The 22,173-nt window shown below is 38.6% G+C and overlaps 1 protein-coding gene across 13 annotated transcripts in view; it reads left to right on the forward strand.

Moving 5' to 3' along the window:
- FKTN (fukutin) overlaps positions 1–22,173 on the forward strand; it is a 70,295-nt gene that overhangs the window by 27,208 nt on the left and 20,914 nt on the right. For 8 of the 13 annotated variants that reach the window (XM_001493424.7, XM_070251249.1, XM_023629823.2 and 5 more), the window contains 3 exons: positions 12,239–12,516; positions 15,042–15,174; positions 21,457–21,586. In XM_001493424.7, coding sequence (XP_001493474.2) covers positions 12,239–12,516; positions 15,042–15,174; positions 21,457–21,586 — 541 coding nt within the window. The remainder of the gene's footprint in view (positions 1–12,238; positions 12,517–15,041; positions 15,175–21,456; positions 21,587–22,173) is intronic. The other 5 variants (XM_070251246.1, XM_070251251.1, XM_070251244.1 and 2 more) reach the window with 1 other exon arrangement.

A 22,173-nucleotide genomic window follows, 5' to 3' on the forward strand; every position in this document is an offset into this window, starting at 1 on the left:
TCCTTCCACATTTTTTTTTTTATTGAGTTAATGATAGGTTACAATCTTGTGAAATTTCAGTTGTACATTAATGTTTGTCAGTCATGTTGTAGGTGCACCACTTCACCCTTTGTGCCCACCCCCCACCCCACCTTTCCCCTGGTATCCACTAAACTGTTCTTAGTCCATAATTTTAAATTCCTCATATGAGTGGAGTCATACACAGATTATCTTTCTCTCGCTGGCTTATTTCACTTAACATGATTCCCTCAAGGTCCATCCATGTTATTGCAAATGGAATGATTTTGTTCTGTTTTACAGCTGAGTAGTATTCCATTGTATATATGTACCACATCTTCTTTATCCATTTGTCTGTTGCTGGGCACTTAGGTTGCTTCCACGTCTTGGCTATCGTAAACAATGCTGCAATAAGCATTGGGGTGCATAGGACTTTTGGGATTGCTGACTTCAAGCTCTTTGGATAAATACCCAGTAGTGGGATGGCTGGATCGTATGGTAGTTCTGTTTTTAATTTTTTGAGGAATCTCCATACTGTTTTCCATAGTGGCTGCACCAGTTTGCATTCCCACCAGCAGTGTATGAGGGTTCCTTTTTCTCTGCAACCTCTCCAACATTTGTTACTATTAGTTTTAGATATTTTTGCCATTCTAATGGGTGTAAGGTGATATCTTAGTGTAGTTTTGATTTGCATTTCCCTGATGATCAGCGATGATGAGCATCTTTTCATGTGCCTATTGGCCATCAGTATATCTTCTTTGGAAAAATATCTGTTCATGTCTCCAGCCCATTTTTTGATTGGGTTGTTTGATGTTTTGTTGTTGAGTTGCGAGAGTTCTTTATGGATTATGGATATTAAGCCTTTGTCAGATATATGACTTGCAAATATTGTTTCCCAGTTAGTGGGTTGTTTTTTTGTTTCAATCCTGTTTTCATTTGCCTTGAAGAAGCTCTTTAGTCTGATGAAGTCCCATTTGTTTATTCTTTCTATTGTTTCCCTTCTCTGAGAAGACATGGTGTCGGAAAAGATCCTTTTAATACTGATGTCAAAGAGTGTACTGCCTACGTTTTCTTCCAGAAGCCTTATGGTTTCAGGTCTCACCTTTAGGTCTTTGATCCATTTTGAGTTTATTTTGGTGAATGGTGAAAAAGAATGGTCAATTTTCATTCTTTTACATGTGGCTTTCCAGTTTTACCAGCACCATTTGTTGAAAAGACTTTCTTTTCTCCATTGTATGCCCTCTGCTCCTTTGTCAAAGATAAGCTGTCCATAGATGTGTGGTTTTATTTCTGGGCTTTCAATTCTGTTCCATTGATCTGTGCACCTGTTTTTGTACCAGTACCATGCTGTTTTGATTACTGTAGCTTTGTAGTATGTTTTGAAGTCAGGGATTGTGATGCCTCCCGTTTTGTTCTTTTTTCTCAGGATTGCTTTAGCAATTCGGGGTCTTTTGTTGCCCCATATGAATTTTAGGATTCTTTGTTCTAAGTCTGTAAAGAATGTCATTGGGATTCTGATTGGGATGGCGTTGAATCTGTAGATTGCTTTAGGTAGAACGGACATTTTAACTATGTTTATTCTTCCAATCCATGTACCTGGAATGTCTTTCCATCTCCGTATGTCGTCATCCAATTCTCTCAGAAAGGCTTTGTAATTTTCATTATATAGGTCCTTCACTTCCTTAGTTAAATTTACCCCAAGGTATTTTATTCTTTTTGTTGCGATTGTGAATGGTATTGTGTTCTTGAGTTCTTTTTCTGTTGGTTCATTACTGGAGTATAGAAATGCTACTGATTTATGCAAATTGATTTTATACCCTGCAACTTTGCTGTAGTTGTTGATTATTTCTAACAGTTTTCCAATGGATTCTTTGGGGTTTTCTATATATAACATCATGTCATCTGCAAACAGCGAGAGTTTCACTTCTTCCCTCCCTATTTGGATTCCTTTTATTCCTTTTTCTTGCCTGATTGCTCTGACCAGGACCCCAGTACTATGTTAAATAAGAGTGGTGATAGAGGGCATCCTTGTCTCGTTCCTGTTTTCAGGGGGATGGCGTTCAGTTTTTGCCCATTGAGTATGAGGTTGACTATGGGTTTGTCATATATGGCCTTTATTATGTTGAGGTAGTTTCCTTCTATGCCCATTTTGTTCAGAGTTTTTATCATAAATAGCTGTTGGATCTTGTCAAATGCCTTCTCTGCATCTATTGAGATGATCATGTGGTTTTTATTCCTCAGTTTGTTGTTGTGGTGTATCACGTTGATTGATTTGTGGATGTTGAACCATCTCTTTGTCCCTGGTATGAATCCCACCTGATCATGATGTGTGATTCTTTTGATGAATTGCTGAATTCTGGTTGCCAAGATTTTGTTTAGAATTTTTGCATCTATGTTCATCAGTGATATTGGCCTGTAGTTCTCTTTTTTCGTGGTGTCCTTGTCAGGTTTTGGTATCTGCGTGATGTTGGCCTCATAGAATGTGTTAGGAAGTGTTCCATCTTCCCTAATTTTTTGGAATAGCTTGGAAAGGATAGGTATTTAATCCTCTCTGAAAGTTTGGTAGAATTCCCCAGGAAAGCCATCTGGTCCTGGGGTTTTATTCTTTGGGATGTTTTTGATTGCTGTTTCAATCTCTTTCCTTGTGATTGGTCTGTTCAAATTGTCTGCCTCTTCTTGAGTGAGCTTTGGGAGATTGTAGGAGTCCAAGAATTTATCCATTTCCTCTAGGTTATCCATTCTGTTGGCATATAGTTTTTTGTAGTATTCTCTTATATTCTGTTGTATTTCTCCAGAGTCTGTTGTTATTTCTCCTCTCTCATTTCTGATTTTGTTTATTTGAGCTTTCTCCCTTTTTTTCTTTGTAAGTCTGGCTAGTGGTTTGTCAATTTTATTTATCTTCTCAAAAAACCAGCTCTTTGTCTCATTGATCCTTTCTACTGCCTTTTTCGTTTCAATAGTATTTATTTCTGCTCTGATTTTTATTATTTCTCTCCTTCTGCTGACTTTGGGCTTCATTTGTTCTTTTTTCTCTAGTTCAGTTAGGTGTGCTTTAAGGTTGCTTATTTGGGATTTTTCTTGTTTGTTAAGATGTGCCTGTATTGCGATGAATTTTCCTCTTAATACAGCTTTTGCTGCATCCCATATGAGTTGGTATGGCATGCTATCATTTTCATTTGTTTCCAGGTATTTTTTTATTTCTTCTTTAATTTCTTCAATGATCCATTGCTTGTTCAGTAGTGTGTTGTTTAGTCTCCACATCTTTGTGCCTTTCTCAGCTTTTTTCTTGTAATTAATTTCTAGCCTTATAGCACTATGATCTGAGAAGATGCTTGTTATTATTTCAATTTTTTTAAATTTGTAGAGGCTTGCCTTGTTTCCCAACATATGGTCTATCCTAGAAAATGTTCCATGTGCACTTGAGAAGAATGTGTATTCAGCTCTTTCAGGGCGAAGTGATCTATATATGTCTATTAAGTCCAATTGTTTTAGTTTTTCATTTATCTCCACTATTTCCTTGTTGATTTTCTGTCTGGATGATCTGTCCATTGATGTGAGTGGGGTGTTGAGGTCCCCTACTATTATTGTGTTGTTTTTAACATCTTCCTTTAGGTCTGTTAATAGTTGCTTTATGAATCTTGGTGCTCCTGTCTTGGGTGCATAGATATTTATAAGCGTTATTTCTTCTTGATGAAGTGTCCCTTTGATCATTATATATTGTCCCTCTGTGTCTCTCTTTACCTGTCTTATTTTGAAATCCACTTGGTCTGATATAAGAATTGCAACACCTGCCTTTTTTTCCTTGCTATTTGCTTGAAGTATTGTCCTCCACCCCTTCACCCTGAGTCTGTGTTTGTCCTTGGGGCTGAGGTGTGTTTCCTGGAGGCAAAAAATTGTTGGATCTTGTTCTTTAACCCATTTTGCCACTCTGTGTCTTTTTATTGGAGAGTTCAATCCGTTCACATTGAGAGTGATTATTGATGCATGTGGACTTAATGCTGTTAATCTGTCGCTCATTGTCTTGTTTTCCTGCGTTTCTTTTCCTGTTTGCTTTAAACTACCCATTTAATACTGCAGTTTCTTATGCTGGGTTTCTTAGATTTTTCCTTGTTTATGATTTGTGACTCTGTTCTGTACTTTATTTTAGTGTCTACCTTGAAGTTTGTATTTAGAATCTCATGTATAATATAGTCTATTCTCTGGTGGTCTCTTACTTACTTCACCAGTACTGATTTAGACCCTTTGCTCTTCCCCTCCTAAATAATTATTTTCATTTTTTATTCCAACTCGTCTTATTAATTGGTAGTTAGAGTGATAAGATCGTCCTTGCTTTGGTAGTTTCCTTACCTTTACCCTAATGCTATAATTGAATATTTGCTATCCTGTTCTGGTTCTATCCATCGGTCTCCGTAGTCTGTGGATTGTGTCTCCTTTCTCCCTTTTTTCTTTTTTCAGGTATGAGAGCCTTCTTGAGGATTTCTTGTAATGGAGGGCTTTTAGTTACAAATTCCCTTAACTTTTGTTTGTCTGGAAAAGATTTAATTTCCCCCTCGTATCTGAAGGAAATTCTTGCTGGATAGAGTATTCTTGGCTGAAGATTTTTATCCTTTAAAGCTTTGAATATGTCACTCCAGTCTCTCCTAGCTTGTAGGGTTTCTGTAGAGAAATCCACTGACAGTCTGATAGGGGTTCCTTTATAGATTATTCTCTTTTTTTTTTTCTTACTTCCCTGAGTATTCTTTCCTTATCTTTCCTTTTTGCCAATTTTACTACTATGTGCTGTGGGGTAGCTCTTTTTACAGTGACAAATCTAGGAGATCTAAAACTCTCCTCTACACACATTCTCCGTCGATCCCTAGATTTGGGAAGTTTTCTTCAATAATTTCGTTAAGCACACTTTCTGCTCCATTTTCCTTTTCCATATTCTCGGGAATTCCTATGATCCTTATGTTCTTACTCCTCATTGAGTCCATTATCTCCCGGAGATTTTCCTCATTTTTTTTAATCCTTAGTTCTCTTTCTTCCTCTGTCTGGAGCCATTCAGCCTGTCTATCTTCGATTATGCTAATTTGCTCTTCTATGGAGTCTACCCGGGCATTCAGGGAATCCGTATTCTGTTTTATCTGGTCCATTGTGTTTTTCATCTCAAGTAATTCTGTTTGATTCTTCTTTATGATTTCAATCTCTTTTGTGAAGTAACTCCAGAACTCGGCTTGTTTCTCTATCTTTCTCTCTACCTCATTGAGTTTTTTGATTATAGCTGCTCTGAACTCATTATCACTTAGTTTACCTAATTCCAAGTCCTCAGGACTTAATTCTATGTTTTTATTGTTTTCCTTCTGGTCTGGGGCTTTTATAAATTGCTGGATGGTAGAGGAGCGGTTTTTTCTCATGGTGGTAGAATTCAGTTGCAGTTACAGCCTGTCGCCACTAGATGGGGGTCGGGAGCGGCATGTTAGCTCTCCGCCTTGGGGCAAGATGGCTGCGCCCACTGGCTTTGCCAGGGGGGAGGGGCTGTTACTCACACGCGCCTGTCTGGGTTCAGATCAGTTCTGTTCTCTGGTCTCCCAAGGCCCTTGATTTATGGGGTCCCCATGGACGGAAGCTTTCCCCCTGTCAGCGGGTCTCTACTGAATCAGTGGCAGGAGTCCTGGATGATCCCCCCGGTCATGTGGCCCCTCCCCCGCTCCTTCCCGACCTGCACCGCAGCCATCACAGACTCTAGGGGAGGGAGCGATGTTCTCTCCTACCAGCACCTCCGAGGCTGTAAGCAAGGTTTATGATCTCCACCTTCTTGGTATTGTAGGTCTCTAACGAGCTGGCATTCTGTTTATCCCCTGAAATTCAGTTCTTCCAATCTTTTGTTGTATTTTGGAGGGGAGAGAATCCCGAGTCAGCTTACCCCGCCATTTTGCTCCGCCCCCTTCTCCCTTCCACATTCTTTTGACCAGAACACAATTGAACTCTATATCCATAAAGGAGAAGACAGTTATTATTGCTACTAGTTAGCATTCTCTACCAGAATTATCCTGTTTCTCTCATTTAACAACATAAGCAACAACAAATATCTCTTGAACACCAGCTGGGTATCACTCTGTTGATTCTTATGGTTGAGAAACTTGCAGTCTGTTAGTGGAGTTTAAACAAACGATTAAAAAACAGTACAATCAATACTATGATAGAGGATTGTGTTACGAGAGCATAGACAAAGATACACCTGATCCAAATGACAACATTCAGTGTGATGTGAATAAAAAGCACCTTTGAAAAATGTTCATGAATGCTATGCTGTTAAGATAAACTTCCAGACGTAGTTCCATCATTTAATAACTTTCATGTCTAGTATTACCACTTAGAGCTTTATTTTCCATAACTGTAGGCTAGGCATAATAATATCTTCCTTGCTGACCTCACATAGTTTCTGTGGGCAGCAGATGAGATAATGAATGTGAATGAGCTTTGTACACATTATATAAATATAGACTAGAGAGGTAATGTGGAAAGAACCTAGGATTTGATTGGATAAGACCTAAATGCTGGCAGTGGCTTTGCCTCTTATTAATTTTGTTTCTTTAGACTTCTGTGAGTCTGTTTCGTTATCTATAATACCTGTGCTGCTTCTTTTATAAGATAGAGGTCATATGTAAATGCAATAATATTTGTAAAAGTTCTTGGAAATTGTGAATTCTTATTAAAATATAAGGCGTTCTTAACAATTAATACTGTTTAATCATCTGTAGTACTCTTCTTTTGAGTTTAGGACTAAAACTCTACCATATCGATTAATCTTGTTATAAGATTTACCCTGTAACTAATGATGTTGGAAAAATGCACTTTGTTTTATCGTATGTCTCAGTTCCTTTTCTTTTCTTTTCTTTTTTATTGTGGTAACATTGGTTTATCACCATACACCTGTGCCTGATTACCCTTTTCACCCTCTGTTAACTACCAATCCCATCTCTGTCTCTATGTGATTATTGTTGTTTTTCTCTTCTGTAAGTGAGATCATACAGTATTTGACTTGCCCCCTCTGATTTATTTCACCTAGGATAGTATCCTCAAGGTCCATCCATGTTGTCACAAATGGCCGGATTTCATAGTTTTCTATGGCTGAGTAGTATTCCATTGTGTATATTACCACATCTTCTTTATCCATTTGTCCCTTAATGGGCACCTAGGTTCCTTCCAAGTCTTGGCTGTTGTGATTGAGGCTGCGATGAACATAGGGGTGCATGTGTCTTTAGGTATTCGTGTTTTCATGTTCTGTGGATAAGTACCCAGCAGTGGAATAGCTGGATTGTATGGTAATTCTATTGTTAATTTTTTGAGGAATCTCCATACTGTTTTCCATAGTCGTTGTACCAGTTTGCACTCCCACCAGCAGTGTATGAGAGTTCCCTTTTCTCCACCTTCTCTCCTACAGTTGTTGTTTCCTGTCCTGTTAATGCTCCTGGACTCTTATTTTTTGGGAGGTTTTTGATTACTCTTTCCATCTCCTTATTGGTGATCGGTCTATTCAAATTCACTGTTTCTTCTTGATTCAGTTTTGGAAGGTTGTATGATTCTAAGAATTTATCCATTTCTTCTAAATTATCCAATTTGTTGGCATATAGCATTTTGTAGTATTCTCTTACAATCTTTTGTATTTCTGAGATGTCCATTGTAATTCCTCCTTTTTCATTTCTGATTTTATTTATTTGAGCCTTCTCTGTTTTTTTCATGGTGAGATTAGCTAAAAGTTTGTCAATTTTGTTTATCTTTTCAAAGAACCAGCTCTTGGTTTCATTGATTTTTTTCTATTTTATTTTAGTCTCGTTTTCATTTATTTCTGCTCTGACTTTTATTAGTTCCTTCTACTGATTTTGGGCTTTGTTTGTTCTTCTTTTTCCAGTTCCTTTAGGTGCTCTCTTAGATTGCTTATTTGAGGTTTTTCTTGTTTGTTGAGGTAAGCCTGTATTGCTGTAAACTTCCATCTTAGAACCGCTTTTGCTGTATCCCATAAATATTAGCATGTTATATTTTCCTTTTCATTTGTCTCCAGATATTTTTTGATTTCTCCTTTGATTTCTTCATTGACCCAGTTGTTGCTCAGTAGCATTTTGTTTAATCTCCACATTTTTGTGGCTTTTCTAATTTTCTTCCTGTAGTTGATTTCTAGTTTCATACTGTTGTGGTCAGAAAAGATGCTTGGTATTATTTCAGTCTTCTTAAATTTATTGAGACTTGTTTTGTGGCCTAATATGTGATCTGTCCTGGAGAATGTTCCATGTGCACTTGAAAAGAATGTGTATTCTGTGGGTTTTGGATGGAATATTCTGTATATATCTACTAAGTCCATCTGGTCTTATATGTCATTTAAGGCCAGTGTTTCCTTTTAGATCTGTTTGGATGATCTATCCATTGGTGTAAGTGGAGTGTTAAAGTCCCCTACTATTATTGTGTTACTATCTATTCCTCCTTTTATGTCTGTTAATAGTTGCTTTATATATTTAGCTGATGCTGTGTTGGGTGCATAGATATTTACAAGTGTTATATCCTCTTGTTGGATTTTTCCCTTTATCATTATGTAGTGCCCTTCTTTGTCTCTTGTTACAGTTTTTGTTTTAAAGTCTATTTTGTCTGATATAAGTATTGCTACCTCAGCTTTCTTTTCTTTGCCATTTGAGTGGAGTATCTTTTTCCATCCCTTCACTTTCAGTTTGTGAATGTTTTTAGGTCTGAAGTATGTCTCTTGTATGCGGCATTTACATAGGTCTTGTTTTTTAATCCAGTCAGCCACCCTATGCCTTTTGATTGGAAAGTCTGTTGACATTGAAAGTAGCTGTTGATAAGTATGTGCTTATTGCCATTCTGTTACTTTTTTTCCTGGATGTTTTAGTAGTTCTTCTCTGTTACTTTCTTATTCTCTTGCTCTCTTCCCTTGTGATTTGATGGCTTTCTTTAGTATTATCTTTGGGTTCCTTCCTTTTAATTTTTTGTATATTTTAGGTTTCTGATTTGTGATTACCATGAGGTTCATATATGATAACCTACATATATAGCAATCTGTGTTATGTTGATGGTCTCTGTAGTTTGACCTCTTGCTAAAAGCTCTACTCTTTTACTCCCCTCCTCCCACATTTTATGTTTTTGATATCATATCTAACCTCTTTTTTTGTGTCTGTGTATCAGTTACCCTCTTATCATGGAAATAGATAATTTTATACTTTTGTCTTTTGACCTTCATATTATCTTTATAGGTGGTTAATCTGTTACCTTTATTGTATATTTGCCATTACCAGTTATATTGTTGCTTTTTTTTTTTTTCTAAATCATTTTCTTATTCCTATTTGTGGTCTTCTCTTTCCCACATAAATAAGTCCCCTTAGCATTTCTTGTAAGACTGGTTTCTTGGTGATAAACTCCTTTAGTTTTTGCTTGTCTAGGCTACTCTTTATCTCTCCTTCCATTCTGAAAGATAACTTTGCCAGGTAGAGTACTCTTGCCTGTAGGTTTTTGCTTTCAGCACTTTAAATATATTGTGCCACTCCCTTCTAGCCTGTAAAGTTTCTACTGAGAAGTCAGCTGATAACCTTATGGGGTTTCCTTTGTGTGTAACTTGTTGCCTTTCTCTTGCAGCTTTTAGGATTCTCTATCTTTAATTCTTGATCTTTTAATTATAATGTTTCTTGGTGTGGGCCTCTTTGGGTTTATCTTGTTTGGTGCTCTCTGTGCTTCCTGTACCTGGATGTCTGTTTTCTTCCTTAGGTTAGGAAAGTTTTCAGCTGTTATTTCTTCAAATAGATTCTCTGCCTGTTTATCTTTCTCTTCTCCTTCTGGGACACTTATAGTATGTATGTTAGTGCACTTGGTCTTGTCCCAGAGGTCCCTTAGACTGTTCTTATTTGTTCTAATTCTTGTTTCTTGTATCTGTTCAGCTTGGGTGATTTCCTCTAATCTTTTATCCAGCTCACTGATCTGTTCTTCTGTATCATCTACTCTGCTATTGAGTCCCTCTAGTGAATTTTTCATTTCCAGTATTGTATTCTCCATTTCTGATTGGTTATTTTTTATATTTTCCAATTCTTTGTTGAAGTTCTGAGTTCATCCATTCTTCTCTCAGGTTCAGTGATCATCCTTGTGACTTTTTGTTTGAACTCTTTGTTGGGTAGATTGTTTATTTCTGTTTTATTTAGTTCTTTTTCTGAAATTTTGTCCTGTTCCCTCACTTGCAATGTGTTCCTCTGTCTCCTCATTTGCCTCTTTCCCTGTGCTTATATCTATGTGTTAGGTGAGTCATCTACATCTTCTGATCTTGGAGAGGTGGCCTTATGTAAGAGATGCCTATGAGCCCCAGCAGTATGCTTCCCCCCATCAGCAGTTCCAAATGTTCCAGGAGTGTCCCCTGTGTGAGTTACATGTGTCCTCCTGCTGTGGCAGGGTTGCTGTTGCTGCAGGGAGTTTAGGCTGTCCCCCTGGCCAGCTGGTTGTAATGCTCAGCTGCATGTGCCTGCTCTGGACCCTTCAGTCACTTTATTGGGTTTGGGGAGCCCTGGCACAGTTGGCTGCAAGGTCTAATAGCACATTCCTGTTGCAGTTTTTAAGTTAAGTGAGTAGGCCCCCAGTGTGGCTGGTTGCTAGGCTCAGGGGCTTACAACTGCTATAGGTCTCCAGCCTGCAAGGCTCTTGTCACCTCTCTCAGGATCTCAGTTGAGTGGGGCTGGCCCCAGGCATGGGAACACTCAGTTGTTTCAGGCTTTGGAAGGTGAGGCCAATCCCCTATGTGACTGTTTGTGTTGCAGAAGTTTGTTGCAGCTTCCAAGCCCCACTGCCCACAGGGCCACATACCTGGTCAACACAGTCCTGCCCCATGCATGTTCCCTGACCCACTGAAGTAGACCCAGTCACCCCACTGCAGAGGCCCCAAACACTCCACCAATGCCCCACACATTCCACCCACTCTTCAAGCGTGTCCTGCCCCTCAGAAGCGGAGCCACTCACCTGGCTGCAGAAGTTCTCTGCACTCTGCCTGTGTGGGCCCACAAGTTGCCTGAGGGCTTGCTGTTGGGTGGGGCCAGGCCTTAGGGCAGGCTGCCCGCCCTGGCTGAGCTGGATTAGATTGGTGCTCTAGGGGTGATGCAGACCCTGGGCTAACAGGCCAGGGGGAGAACTCCAATGGCATCTGCCAGCATCTGTGTCAGAATGCCTGTACTAGGTTACAGTAATGGCTGCTACCAATGTCTCAGTCCCTGAAGAGATCTCACCTCTCACTTAGATGCACCCAGAGCCTATCTGTGTACCTTTCTTTCTGGTGATTTTAGTTTGCTTTCCGAAATGGGTGAATTGTGGGCCCTTTAAGAGCAGGCTTACCCCCCTTATATCCAACAGCTTTTTGGGGGGTATTTCCCATTGTAGTTAGTAGCCAGCAAAGCCAGATATTATGACACTTGTCTCAGTTGTGCTGGGTCCAAAAGCTGCTTATAGCAGTCATACTCACCTGCACAGGTCCACCACTCCTCCAGAGAAGCCTTCGTACCTTAAGATCACTCCTGGCTAGCTGTTAAGTGCCATGGCTCGCAAAGGTGGCTTTTTTTACCCTCCAGAAAGGAATTTCTAACTCAGTCAGGACTGTCTTTTGTTGTGGGGGTTCTTTTTATCCAGTTTTCAGTTCTCTCTCTGGGGCAGTTGTTCCAAGAGTAGTTGTAAATTTGTTGTGTCTGTGGGAGGAGGTCAGTTCAGAATCCACCTATGCTGCCGTCTTAACACTGTCCCTGCTCAGTCTGTTTTCTAATAATTTGCATTATGATGGCTTCTATTACAGTAGCAGTTTAAGGTGTTGGAATATAAACTATGAGATGAAAGCACTACTTTTTTGAAGCACTGTTGAAGATAAAGGTTATTAGGAAGTTAAATTGAAAATCACAAGTTTAATTTTAAGTACTGTTCTTGTATTAACATTTACTTTATAGATACCAACCAGAGAACAATAAAATGAGCATTCTCATTCCAAGGAAGAAATTTGTATTAATTTTCATCATGAGAGTCTTTGCGCGTGTCTTCCACGCTCTGTAGTTTCTCTTTTTGGTCCTTTCCTTTATTCTCCCACCAACACCTTCCCCTCCCCACCCTCATTTTTAAATCTCCAGGCAAAGAGCAGATTAGCATAAAAATCTGTATGGCTTAATTCAGTGTAAGAATCACTTTAGTTTTGCTACTAGTATTTGGTCTCAAACATTCAAGCGTGATGTGTCTTTGGTTTTAGGAAGGCTGGTTTCGGATAGCTGAAAATATGGGATTTCAGTGCCTAAAGATCGAGAGCAAGGATCCCCGGCTAGATGGGATAGACTCGCTTTCTGGAACTGAAATCCCCCTGCACTACATCTGCAAATTGGCCGCTCATGCCATCCACTTGGTGGTCTTTCATGAGAGGAGTGGCAACTACCTCTGGCACGGCCACCTGCGACTCAAAGGACACATCGACAGGAAATTTGTTCCTTTTCGAAAGTTACAGTTTGGTCGTTACCCTGGAGCTTTCGACAGGTAAGTTTGGGGTGTAAAGGGGAAATGTGAAACCTATATTGTCCGCTCATGAATTCTTGCTCTTTTTTACATTTAGTAATGAAATCTAATATATAATTCACAATAATCAGTTTTGAAAGGTAAATACTCAACAGGAAGAAACTCATGCACTTGTACACCAGGAAATATATATAAGAATGTTCATAGAAATGTTCTAATGACCCCAAACAAAACGTTGTATGTTCCTAACAGTGAAGTCCTGTAGAGCTAGGAAATGAATGAGCTAGTACCCTGTGCAACAACGTACATGAATCCTACCTTGGTGAGTGACAGAAGCAAGGCATAAAAGCAGACAAATCTTATGATTTATAAAAAGTTCAAACACAGGATAAAGTATGTTCATGGATGTATACTTGCATAGTAAAAGTGGTCAAAAGGTACAAACTTCCAGTATTAAGATCAATAAATTCTAGGGATGTAATGTACAGCATGGCGACTATAGTTAATAATACTATATTGTATATTTGAAAGTTGCTAAGAGAATAGTTTTTAAAAGTTCTCATCACAAGAAAAAAAATTTGTAACTTTGTGAGGTGATGGATGTTAACTAAGCTTATTGTGGTAATCATTTCATGATATATACATATATCAAATCATTATCTTGTATGCCTTAAATGAATACAATGTTATATGTCAAGTATAGCTCAGTAAAACTGCGGGTAAAAAGTAAAAAAGATAAATATATGTAATAATAATATAATACGAAAAAAAAAGAAAAGAGTAAGGAAGAGACACCAGAAAAGACAAAAGAGGATTCCTCTCTAGGGCGATGGATGGAGTGTGATCTGGTAGGACATAGAGAACTGAAGGGAAACTGAAGAAATTCCGTTTCTGTGGTGGATACATGGATGTTTGGCTTCATAATTCATTATTTTGTGCCTTTATGTTTTATGTGCTTTCCCGTATATTTTTTAAAAACTATGTGCAAAAATATATCCTTAGCTGTCACTTAACGATAAAAAGGTTTCATATGAGAAACAGTTATTTGCAGGGACTGATGTAAAATTTGATGAGCTATGGTTTATGATATTAACAGTTGCAGGATAAAAAAGATACTCTTGAAGTTAGACATTGAGTACCAAGTTTCTGACCGAGAGTGGCACGTTTTCTCCTTTTGAAGTCACTAATGGTGATGTTACAGTGTGCTTTGAATACTAGAATCTGACGTGAAGGTAGCAGTAAACATTTCTCTTTTGCCTTAAAGTTTACCATATTTATAAGAATTTTCATATTGAAAACTCTTTATTGGCAACTTCCAGGGAGACATTTCTCATTTGTTACACTTGAGAAGTGTAAGAGTATGTTTATTCTTGCCTTGTTATTAATACTTAAAATCGCATATTTGAGAAACAACTGAAAAGGGTATTCAAAACTGGAGACTTCTACATTTTTTGTGTGTATATGAAGTCAAACCTTTTCTGATCCAACCCAAAAATTTTTGAAATGTAATCACCAAAAAAAAGTAAAAGTGAAAAAAACCTTTATTATTAATATTGGCTCCTTTTATTAATGATTTTAGTCTTTTTTTTTTTAAAGATTAGCACCTGAGCTTAACATCTGTTGCTGATCTTTTTTTGTCTTCTCCCCAAAGCCCCCCAGTACATGCTTAGAACATACATGTATATTCTAGATCTGGGTCCTTCTGGCTCTGATATGTGGTACACTGCTTCAGCATGGCTTGATTAGTGGTGCCATGTCCGCGCCCAGAATCTGAACTGGTGAAACCCTGGACCGCTGAAGCGGAGCACGTGAACTTAACCACTTGGCCAAGGGGTCAGCCCCCTAGTCAAAATCTTGTCACTATTCTCTTACCACTTGTATGTCTATTTTTTCTCATGCTATATTTCAAATAAGCTTATTTAGGAAGATATTACTTTTTAGTTTTTTAAAGCCTTGAAAATTTATTTCAAAGTTTACTAATTCAATAAAGTTCAAATTGGTCAGTCAATAAATGCTTATTAAATATATGTGTTCCAGTTCCTAGATAAAAAATCCATTTCTACGTTACATAATTTTATATAAAGAGGAATAGGAAACACTCAAAGAATATTTGTAGCGTATGGGATCCCAGATGAATAAGACTAATTCCCAGATTTGCATTTTGCTTACTAATGAGACGTTCTGTCAGGCTGTTGTAATTTACTCATGTCTTAAGTGTTAAGAACATTTATTCTTCTGAAAGTATATTGGTAGTTTAAAGTTCTGTCACAACTTTCCTTGCTTTAAATGCCAAGGTATATACAAGTAAGTGCAAAAATGTTCTAAAATACATTAACCAAAATACTTAAACTCAATAGCTGTTTGATGTCAAATTTTCAGGTCTTATTGAAGACCTAGGTTAATTAGAGACCTAAGCTAATAAACATCTGAGGTAATTGAAGAAAATATGCTTGACGTTTAGCTGTTTTGCTTATGTTGTATATTTTAAAGAGGCTGCCAGTATTCTGGGTTAAGTCCTTGTAATAAATCTTAACTTTTGTTTTCAGGCCAGAGCTACAACAGGTTACTGTTGATGGACTAGTCCTTCTCATTCCAAAAGATCCAGTGCACTTTCTCGAAGAAGTACCACACTCTAGGTTTATTGAGTGCAGGTATAAAGAAGCTCGAGCATTCTTTCAGGTTAGAGATAACCACATATTGTGCTTTGTAAATTAAAGGAAATGTGTTTATTTTTAATATTTCTGGGGGAGAAATGCAGGAACTTATGAAAAATAGGTAAGAAAATATCTGTTTCGATTCATCTATTTTCTTCTAGCTTGTTTTGTTTTAATTTTTAAAAAGTAGGTTAAATATTAACCTTAAGAGACTATTTCTTGCCTAGTTGAATGGTTTGGTATTTCTGGAGACCTTGTTTTATTTGGATAGACTCTGATAGCTTTAGCACTTGCCTCTGCTTTCAGTTAAGAGAGCCCATAAACTTTATAGAAGATGGTGTATTCTGTTCTCGAAGCAATCCAAGCAGGATGAAGCCGCTGTAGAAGATGGACTGTCTGCATTTAGAAAAGATTTCATGGAAAATAGAGTTTTTCTCAGAGGATTGGCACTGAATGTGAATTTTTTGTGTGTTTATGAAGGTTTTTGAAGGTAAATGCTATACAAAGACCAGGTACTTTTGAACTTTACTTTATTCTGCTGCTCTAGCTTTCAATTCAATAAACATTTATTGAAAGCTTGTTTCCCAGGAACTCTGCTGACCCTGGGGATATAAGGGTGGTTTGAAGGGCATGAAAGTTCAGCTCTAAGAGATGACATGACACAGAGATACAGTGAAAGCAGTCAAATTTACAGTGGGGTTTGGGTACCCTAATCCTTCCACTTGCCCTTTATTTTCTGGGGTTCCCTTCCAAGAAAGCTGTGTATACAAGGACAGGAGCGGAATGGGAAAATGAAGGACCAGCTCTACCATCACTGGCCAAGAGCAAATGCAAGGTTTTTCTGGTAGGCTGTGCTGGCACCCAGGACCTAGGCCTGACAACCCAAGTGGGCCTTCCTAGCCCTATTCCCTTAAACGTGTAATTGTGGAGCTGTGAAACATACTCAGTCAGCTTCGTGGATGTGAGCCGGACAACCACAAGTGTGGACGGGCCTGCCCTAGTGGGCAGGTGCTGCCCATCATATCCCCACCATAGAGTAACAGGAAGCAGAAGAGGTGCGCGCTGTTGCTTGAACCTGACCGCTCCCTCTTCCTGCCTTAAGGGCGTTTGTCCTGGCTGCCGCCTCTGGCATAGCGGTTATCACAATGAGTTGTGAATGTCTGCCTTGTCCCCCTAGTGGATTATGTGAACTTCTTGATGGTAGGCACTGGATTTTATTCACCACTGTAGCCCCGATATCTAGCACAAAGAAAAGATCCTATAATTATGGAAAAATTCATGGAGAATAAGGTGCTCATCTGAGTCAAATGACTTTTTTAGGACACTTACTAGAGCTACTCCATTACCTAGCAAGCCTTTGCCCAGACCCATTTTGATGATCTTTGCGGGAAGGCAGTGTAAGACGTAAAATGTTTGAGAAAATTGAGAAATAATCAGGGTAGTGCCGTATTTTTTAGTTCCATATTTCATTCTTGCTTTTGAAATTTTAAGGGCCAGCACTCAATCAGCCGTTGAGTCAGGAATATGGGTGATAGATGCTCAGAGGGCCTATCAGCTTTCCATGACCTCATAGTTTTGGTGTTTAGAGTACCCTCACGTGGCAAGACTGTAATGCTATCTGGAGGTTTATATTCATAACAGGAGCAGGTGGAACCTGTATTCATTCGCCATCATGTTATTTAAATGTGCCCTTCACTTGCAGCAAGATGCACTTGTGATCCCTAATTTGTTTTTTCTCTTCTGCTAATGTATTGGTGTTACTGATAGAGAGTTTCAGATGGGATTGATAACCTTTTGTTATCCTTATCCTCTTACATGTTTCCTTCTTCGTCATTTCTTAGGTTAGAACCATGATTAAAATTACCAGGGGGGTCAGTTTTCAAATTAGGATGAACATACACAACTTTGACCACTTGATGGCGCCAAACTGTCTTAAATACAACGCCTGGTGTAAAACAAGTAGGAACTAATCTAATAGATCTCATTAAAGCAGCCTCTTGAACTTTCCTCTTTTAATACTAATTTTTTTTTTGGAAACATTCTCAAACTTTCAAAAAAGCTACAAATACAATACAAATAATTTTTTTTCCTGAACCATTTGGAAGTTGTCGACCATGTGCCCCACGACCTCAAATAATTAGGATTTCCTAAAAACAAGAATATTCTCCTTCATGTCTTACTATGAAAATCAGGAAATTAACACATGGATTATTACCACTTAATGCCCATTCAGGCTTTGCTAAATGCCCCCATAATGACCTTTATAATAAAAGGATGCACTTCAGAATCACATGCTGTATTTAATGTTTTAATTTTCCTGTCCCTTTAGTCTCCTTCAGTCTGGAACAGTTTCACAGTCCTTTTTTGACTTTCATGACTGATACTTTTGAAGATCACAGGCCACAGTTTTTATAAGTTGCCCCTCATTTGGGGTTTCTCGGGTTTTTCCTCATCTCAGTTCGTTTATACACTTTTAGTAGGAATAACACAGACGTGATGCTGTGCTCTTCTCATTACGTCCTGTCAGGTGCTTCGTGGTTTTGATTTGTCCCATTACTGCTGACATTCACAGTCATCACTTGATTAAAATGCTGTCTACCAGCTTCACCCTGGTGAAGTTTCTATTTTTTCCCTGTGTAATTAGTAGATATTTGGCATGATGATACTTTAAAACTATACATATATTGTCAGTATTCTCATCGAACTTTCCATTTATTTATTTATATCAGTATGCACTCATGGTTTCCTGTTTTATTGAATGGGTTATAGTCCATTATTTTCATTATTTATTTTGATCCTCAGATTGTTCCATATTTGGCCAGTGAGAACCCCTTTACGACAGCGTCTGCGTCTTTTTGACGTCTCCATCATTCTTTGAGCACTGTCTTGCTTTTGGCACATGATGTTCTGGGTTCATCTTGTAATTTCCCTGCCACAACCCTTGAACCAGCCATTTCTCTGAGTTCTGGTTCCTTTTAGAAGCCACGATCTAGATGCCAGATGTGCTCATTGCCATTTGGGTTTTGCTGAACACAGGCCCTCTCACTGACAGGAGTAGAGTGTGTACGTGTGTGTATTTATTTTTATATCTATAAAGATCCATAAATTCATGTTACTATCTCTAGTCTAATTAATTTATGTTTCAATTAAACAGGATAGGGTTCATTTCCATATTTATAATTCCCTTCTCAAACAGTGAGAAACCTGACTCCTATTATCCTTAATGTTTTATTTGTTCAATATTCCATCATTTCTGCTGCCCCCTCTCCCATGTGGATGCTGTCCTCACCCTACTTGGGTATTGCTCTCCCCCACTGGGCTGTCCTCATATATAGATACACTTCTCACCCTCCTCAGGGCCTGACTCCCCACACTGGACACCCCCTCCGTGGGGATGCCCTCATCCCTTGCTCGGGCTCTGATACCCATCCCAGGCCGCTGCTGTGCTTGCTCTGCCTTACCTAATGGGTCTAGTTTGGAATATTTCAGGAAGGGAGGGGGAAGAGAAGAGGAAGTGCTGTCTGACTTTATTTACTTTTAATTATTTTCTCAATTTACTAAGAAGTTTAAAACTAGGATAATATACATTTTCCTGAACCTGATTTTGTCTTAGCAGTAACCATCAAAAAATAATTAATGAGCTTTAGTCTGTCGAATTCTGGTGAAAACCCAGGGGGGAATCTGGAAATATCTGGACACCTGACCTAGGAATATCTAGAATGCTATATTCTTATTCTCCTTCTTCTACCAATTTGCTCTGAGACTTTGGGCAAATTTCTGAGCCTTAAGTTTCCTTATCTATAAGATGAGTGGGTACTTTGTGTCACCTTATTTATTTATTTATTTATTGAGGAAGATCAGCCCTGAGCTAACATCCATCGCCAATCCTCCTCTTTTTGCTGAGGAAGATTGGCCCTGAGCTAACATCTGTGCCCATCTTCCTCCCTTTTATACGTGGGACACCTGCCACAGCATGGCTTGTTAAGCAGTGTGCATGTCTGCGCCTGGGATCCTAACCTGTGAATCCCAGGCCACCGGAGTGGAACATGTGAACTTAACTGTACACCACCGGGCTGGCCCCGGTCACCTTATTATCTTTAATCTATGTTTTGGAGAAAGGTTTGGGGAAAGGTTGCCTGAAAAGGAAAGATCAAATGGATATTTAAATTAGGATTTTGTCTTTTTCTAGAGGCATGGTAATCCCAAGATTTATATAAGACATTTTTAAATGAAAAAAAAAAGTATATATACTGTGATTTTTAAAGTCCATAACAGATATATAAGGTATACAGGTTTACACATATATCTGCTTTAATACATATGAGGGTCAGTTCTAAGAAGTGGAATTTCTGGGAGTGTCATGTTAGGAAAGGTGTGTCAAAGGTGGGAGTATGTCCATGCAGCATGCAGCCTCAGTAGGATGTAACTATCAGAGTGATGTTTTTGTAGAGCACAGAGTTTTTGTATCTGTTATTAAATTTGATCTTTTCAGTCAATCTGTGAAATAAGGCAAGTATTTGCTTTTAACTGATAAGAAAACTGAGGTTTCATGGTGTTAGTTACACTGTCGTAATTGTCTGAGTGCGGACTGAATCCTGGGTCAGCTAGCTCCAGGCTTTTCCCACTACAACAAGGATACGAACATGCATCTCTCCTTCCAGTCCTGTGTTCGAAGAGCAGTTCTCGTTCTGAGGATGTTTTCATTTTGAAGGGATCCCATATAATTTCTATATTCTGGAGAAGGCTGTTTATCTTCAGTAACCCCACTTTCTTCATCTTCATGGGACCTTTTGCTTAAGATCCCATAGTCCTTCTAGGAACTGTATTTCTTCCTGCTGTATTGTAAAGAAAATGACAGGATATCTTAGGATATTGTAGGCACAGGAGGGGCTTAGTCAATCATTTATTCATTTTTTCATTTATCAATATGTGTTGCTCACAGACTGTGTGCCAGGCACCATTCAATATTTATACATAGAGTGACGGAGAGATTCAGTACCTGCCTTCAAGGAACCATCTTTACAGTCTAGTGGGGGAAATCTAAATAAAATCAACAATTAAAATTAAACGTGATAAGAATTACTGTAAAAGTGTATCCAAGTGGTAACTATTATAAGCTCATTGAACAGATTATTTAATTTGTCTTTGTCTATATCTAGTACCTAACATAATTCTATACCCTCTAAATGTTGAACTGAAGAGGAGCACTGGGAGAATAAATGGCATATGTCTTCCTGGGAAAATCCGAGAATGTTTCTCAGAAGGTGGAACTGAGACTTGAAAGATTTTGTTAGTCAAGGACATTTCAGACAAAGGAAACAGCATGTATAAAATGGCACAGAGGTTTGAAAAGTCATGGTGTATTTGGGGAGTTACAAGTTATTGCTGTAATATGAAGTATGAAGAGCGTGGGGATGAGGCTGGACCGGTAGTCAGGGAGCAGAACGCAACTGTCCTTGTCTGCCATGCCAGGAAGTTTGGATTTTGTCCCATGGGTAGTGAAGCATCACTGAAGAGTTTATAGTGCTTTCCTCAGTTCCAGAACACCCTACAAATGAAGAAAAGCACAAAGCAGGAAGACTACGTAAATGACTGTTATTTGTATAGAACTTCACAATTTGTGAGACATTTTTCTGTCATCCATTATTTCATTAAATCTTTACAGCAAGCATGTTATTATCCTTTAATTACTGATGAGGAAATTATGTCTCAGAGAAGTTTGTTCTTTCATTCTCTCATTCATTCAGCAGATCTCCAGGCACTGCTCTAGGCACTGGAGGTACAGTGATCAACAAAAATCCTCATGGAGCTTATATTCTTCTGAGGTGAAAGGCCCAGCGGCACAGCTAGAAAGAAGTGCGGCTAGATACGAACATGGATAATCTGATTCAAAACCCCGGGCCCTTTCTACTATAATATACAGTCTTTAAAGACCAATTGTGTCAGCGAGTGATGAAAATGTCGTTGAATGCATTTTGCTTCAGATATGCTTGTAGCTCTCATAGTTGGGCCTCTTTTCCCCTAACTGCCCAATCTGCTAAACTGTGGTGGCGGGAGGGAGTTGATAAAGGCGTAAGTCTCGTTCTTTGGGAATGCTGGTTATATTCCTTCTCCTTTAACTTGTCTCTCCTAGAATCTACTCTTATAGTCTTATTTTAGAAAATAAATATGTGACTAACAAGGAACTCTGAAACTTGATTTTTATGATAGAAAAATATTTAATATGGGGTTAATTTTCAGATTTAATTTAGATATTTCTAGCAGTTTAGAAATGGCTATAATAGCTGACTGCTTATTATATCTGCAGCAGTACCTTGATGATAACACTGTGGAAGCTGTGGCCTTTCGGAAGAGTGCAAAGGAATTGTTGCAACTAGCAGCCAGAACATTGAAGAAATTGGGAGTGCGGTTCTGGCTGAGCAGTGGAACTTGTCTAGGTAAAACTCTTGGTGCTTTGCATTTGTTCTTTTGTCATTTCATGCTCTTTGGCTTTAGGGATGACTGCTTGAGATGACAAAATATCGGTGATACTCGAAGTGTCATATTTATAGACAGAATAAACACAGTGCATGGAGCAAGGATTTATTGATTTCTTTAAAGAAATTAATTCCAGAAACACAAAGGTCGGAAGGCCATGTTTGTGTTTACCAAAAATTATAATTTGTGTATATAAAACTTATATCAGAACATGTAGACTATATTTGATTCTCAGGTAATCTTAACATTAGCATTTTATTATTTCTCTCCAAAGATTGTTATTGCCTTCAAAACAGAACTTCTATTCTGTTTCTTTACTTACACACCACACACACAACTTGCATTGCACCAGAAGTTTCTGCTGAGAGGAAGGTGGAAGGGGGTGTGGTAAGGTCTTCCGTCAGCCTTTTCCGGGTCATTGATCGTGTCACTGCTGAGGCGTCACTGCCTTCCCACATTCTGTTCATTCTGAGGTGGGGAAGCGTGGACTTTCCAGAGCCCAGAGACAGGTTGCTATTAGACTCTGTGAAAGATTTCTGGATCTCTT

Source organism: Equus caballus, chromosome 25 (genome assembly GCF_041296265.1).
Source record: "Equus caballus isolate H_3958 breed thoroughbred chromosome 25, TB-T2T, whole genome shotgun sequence".
Lineage (NCBI taxonomy): Eukaryota > Metazoa > Chordata > Mammalia > Perissodactyla > Equidae > Equus > Equus caballus.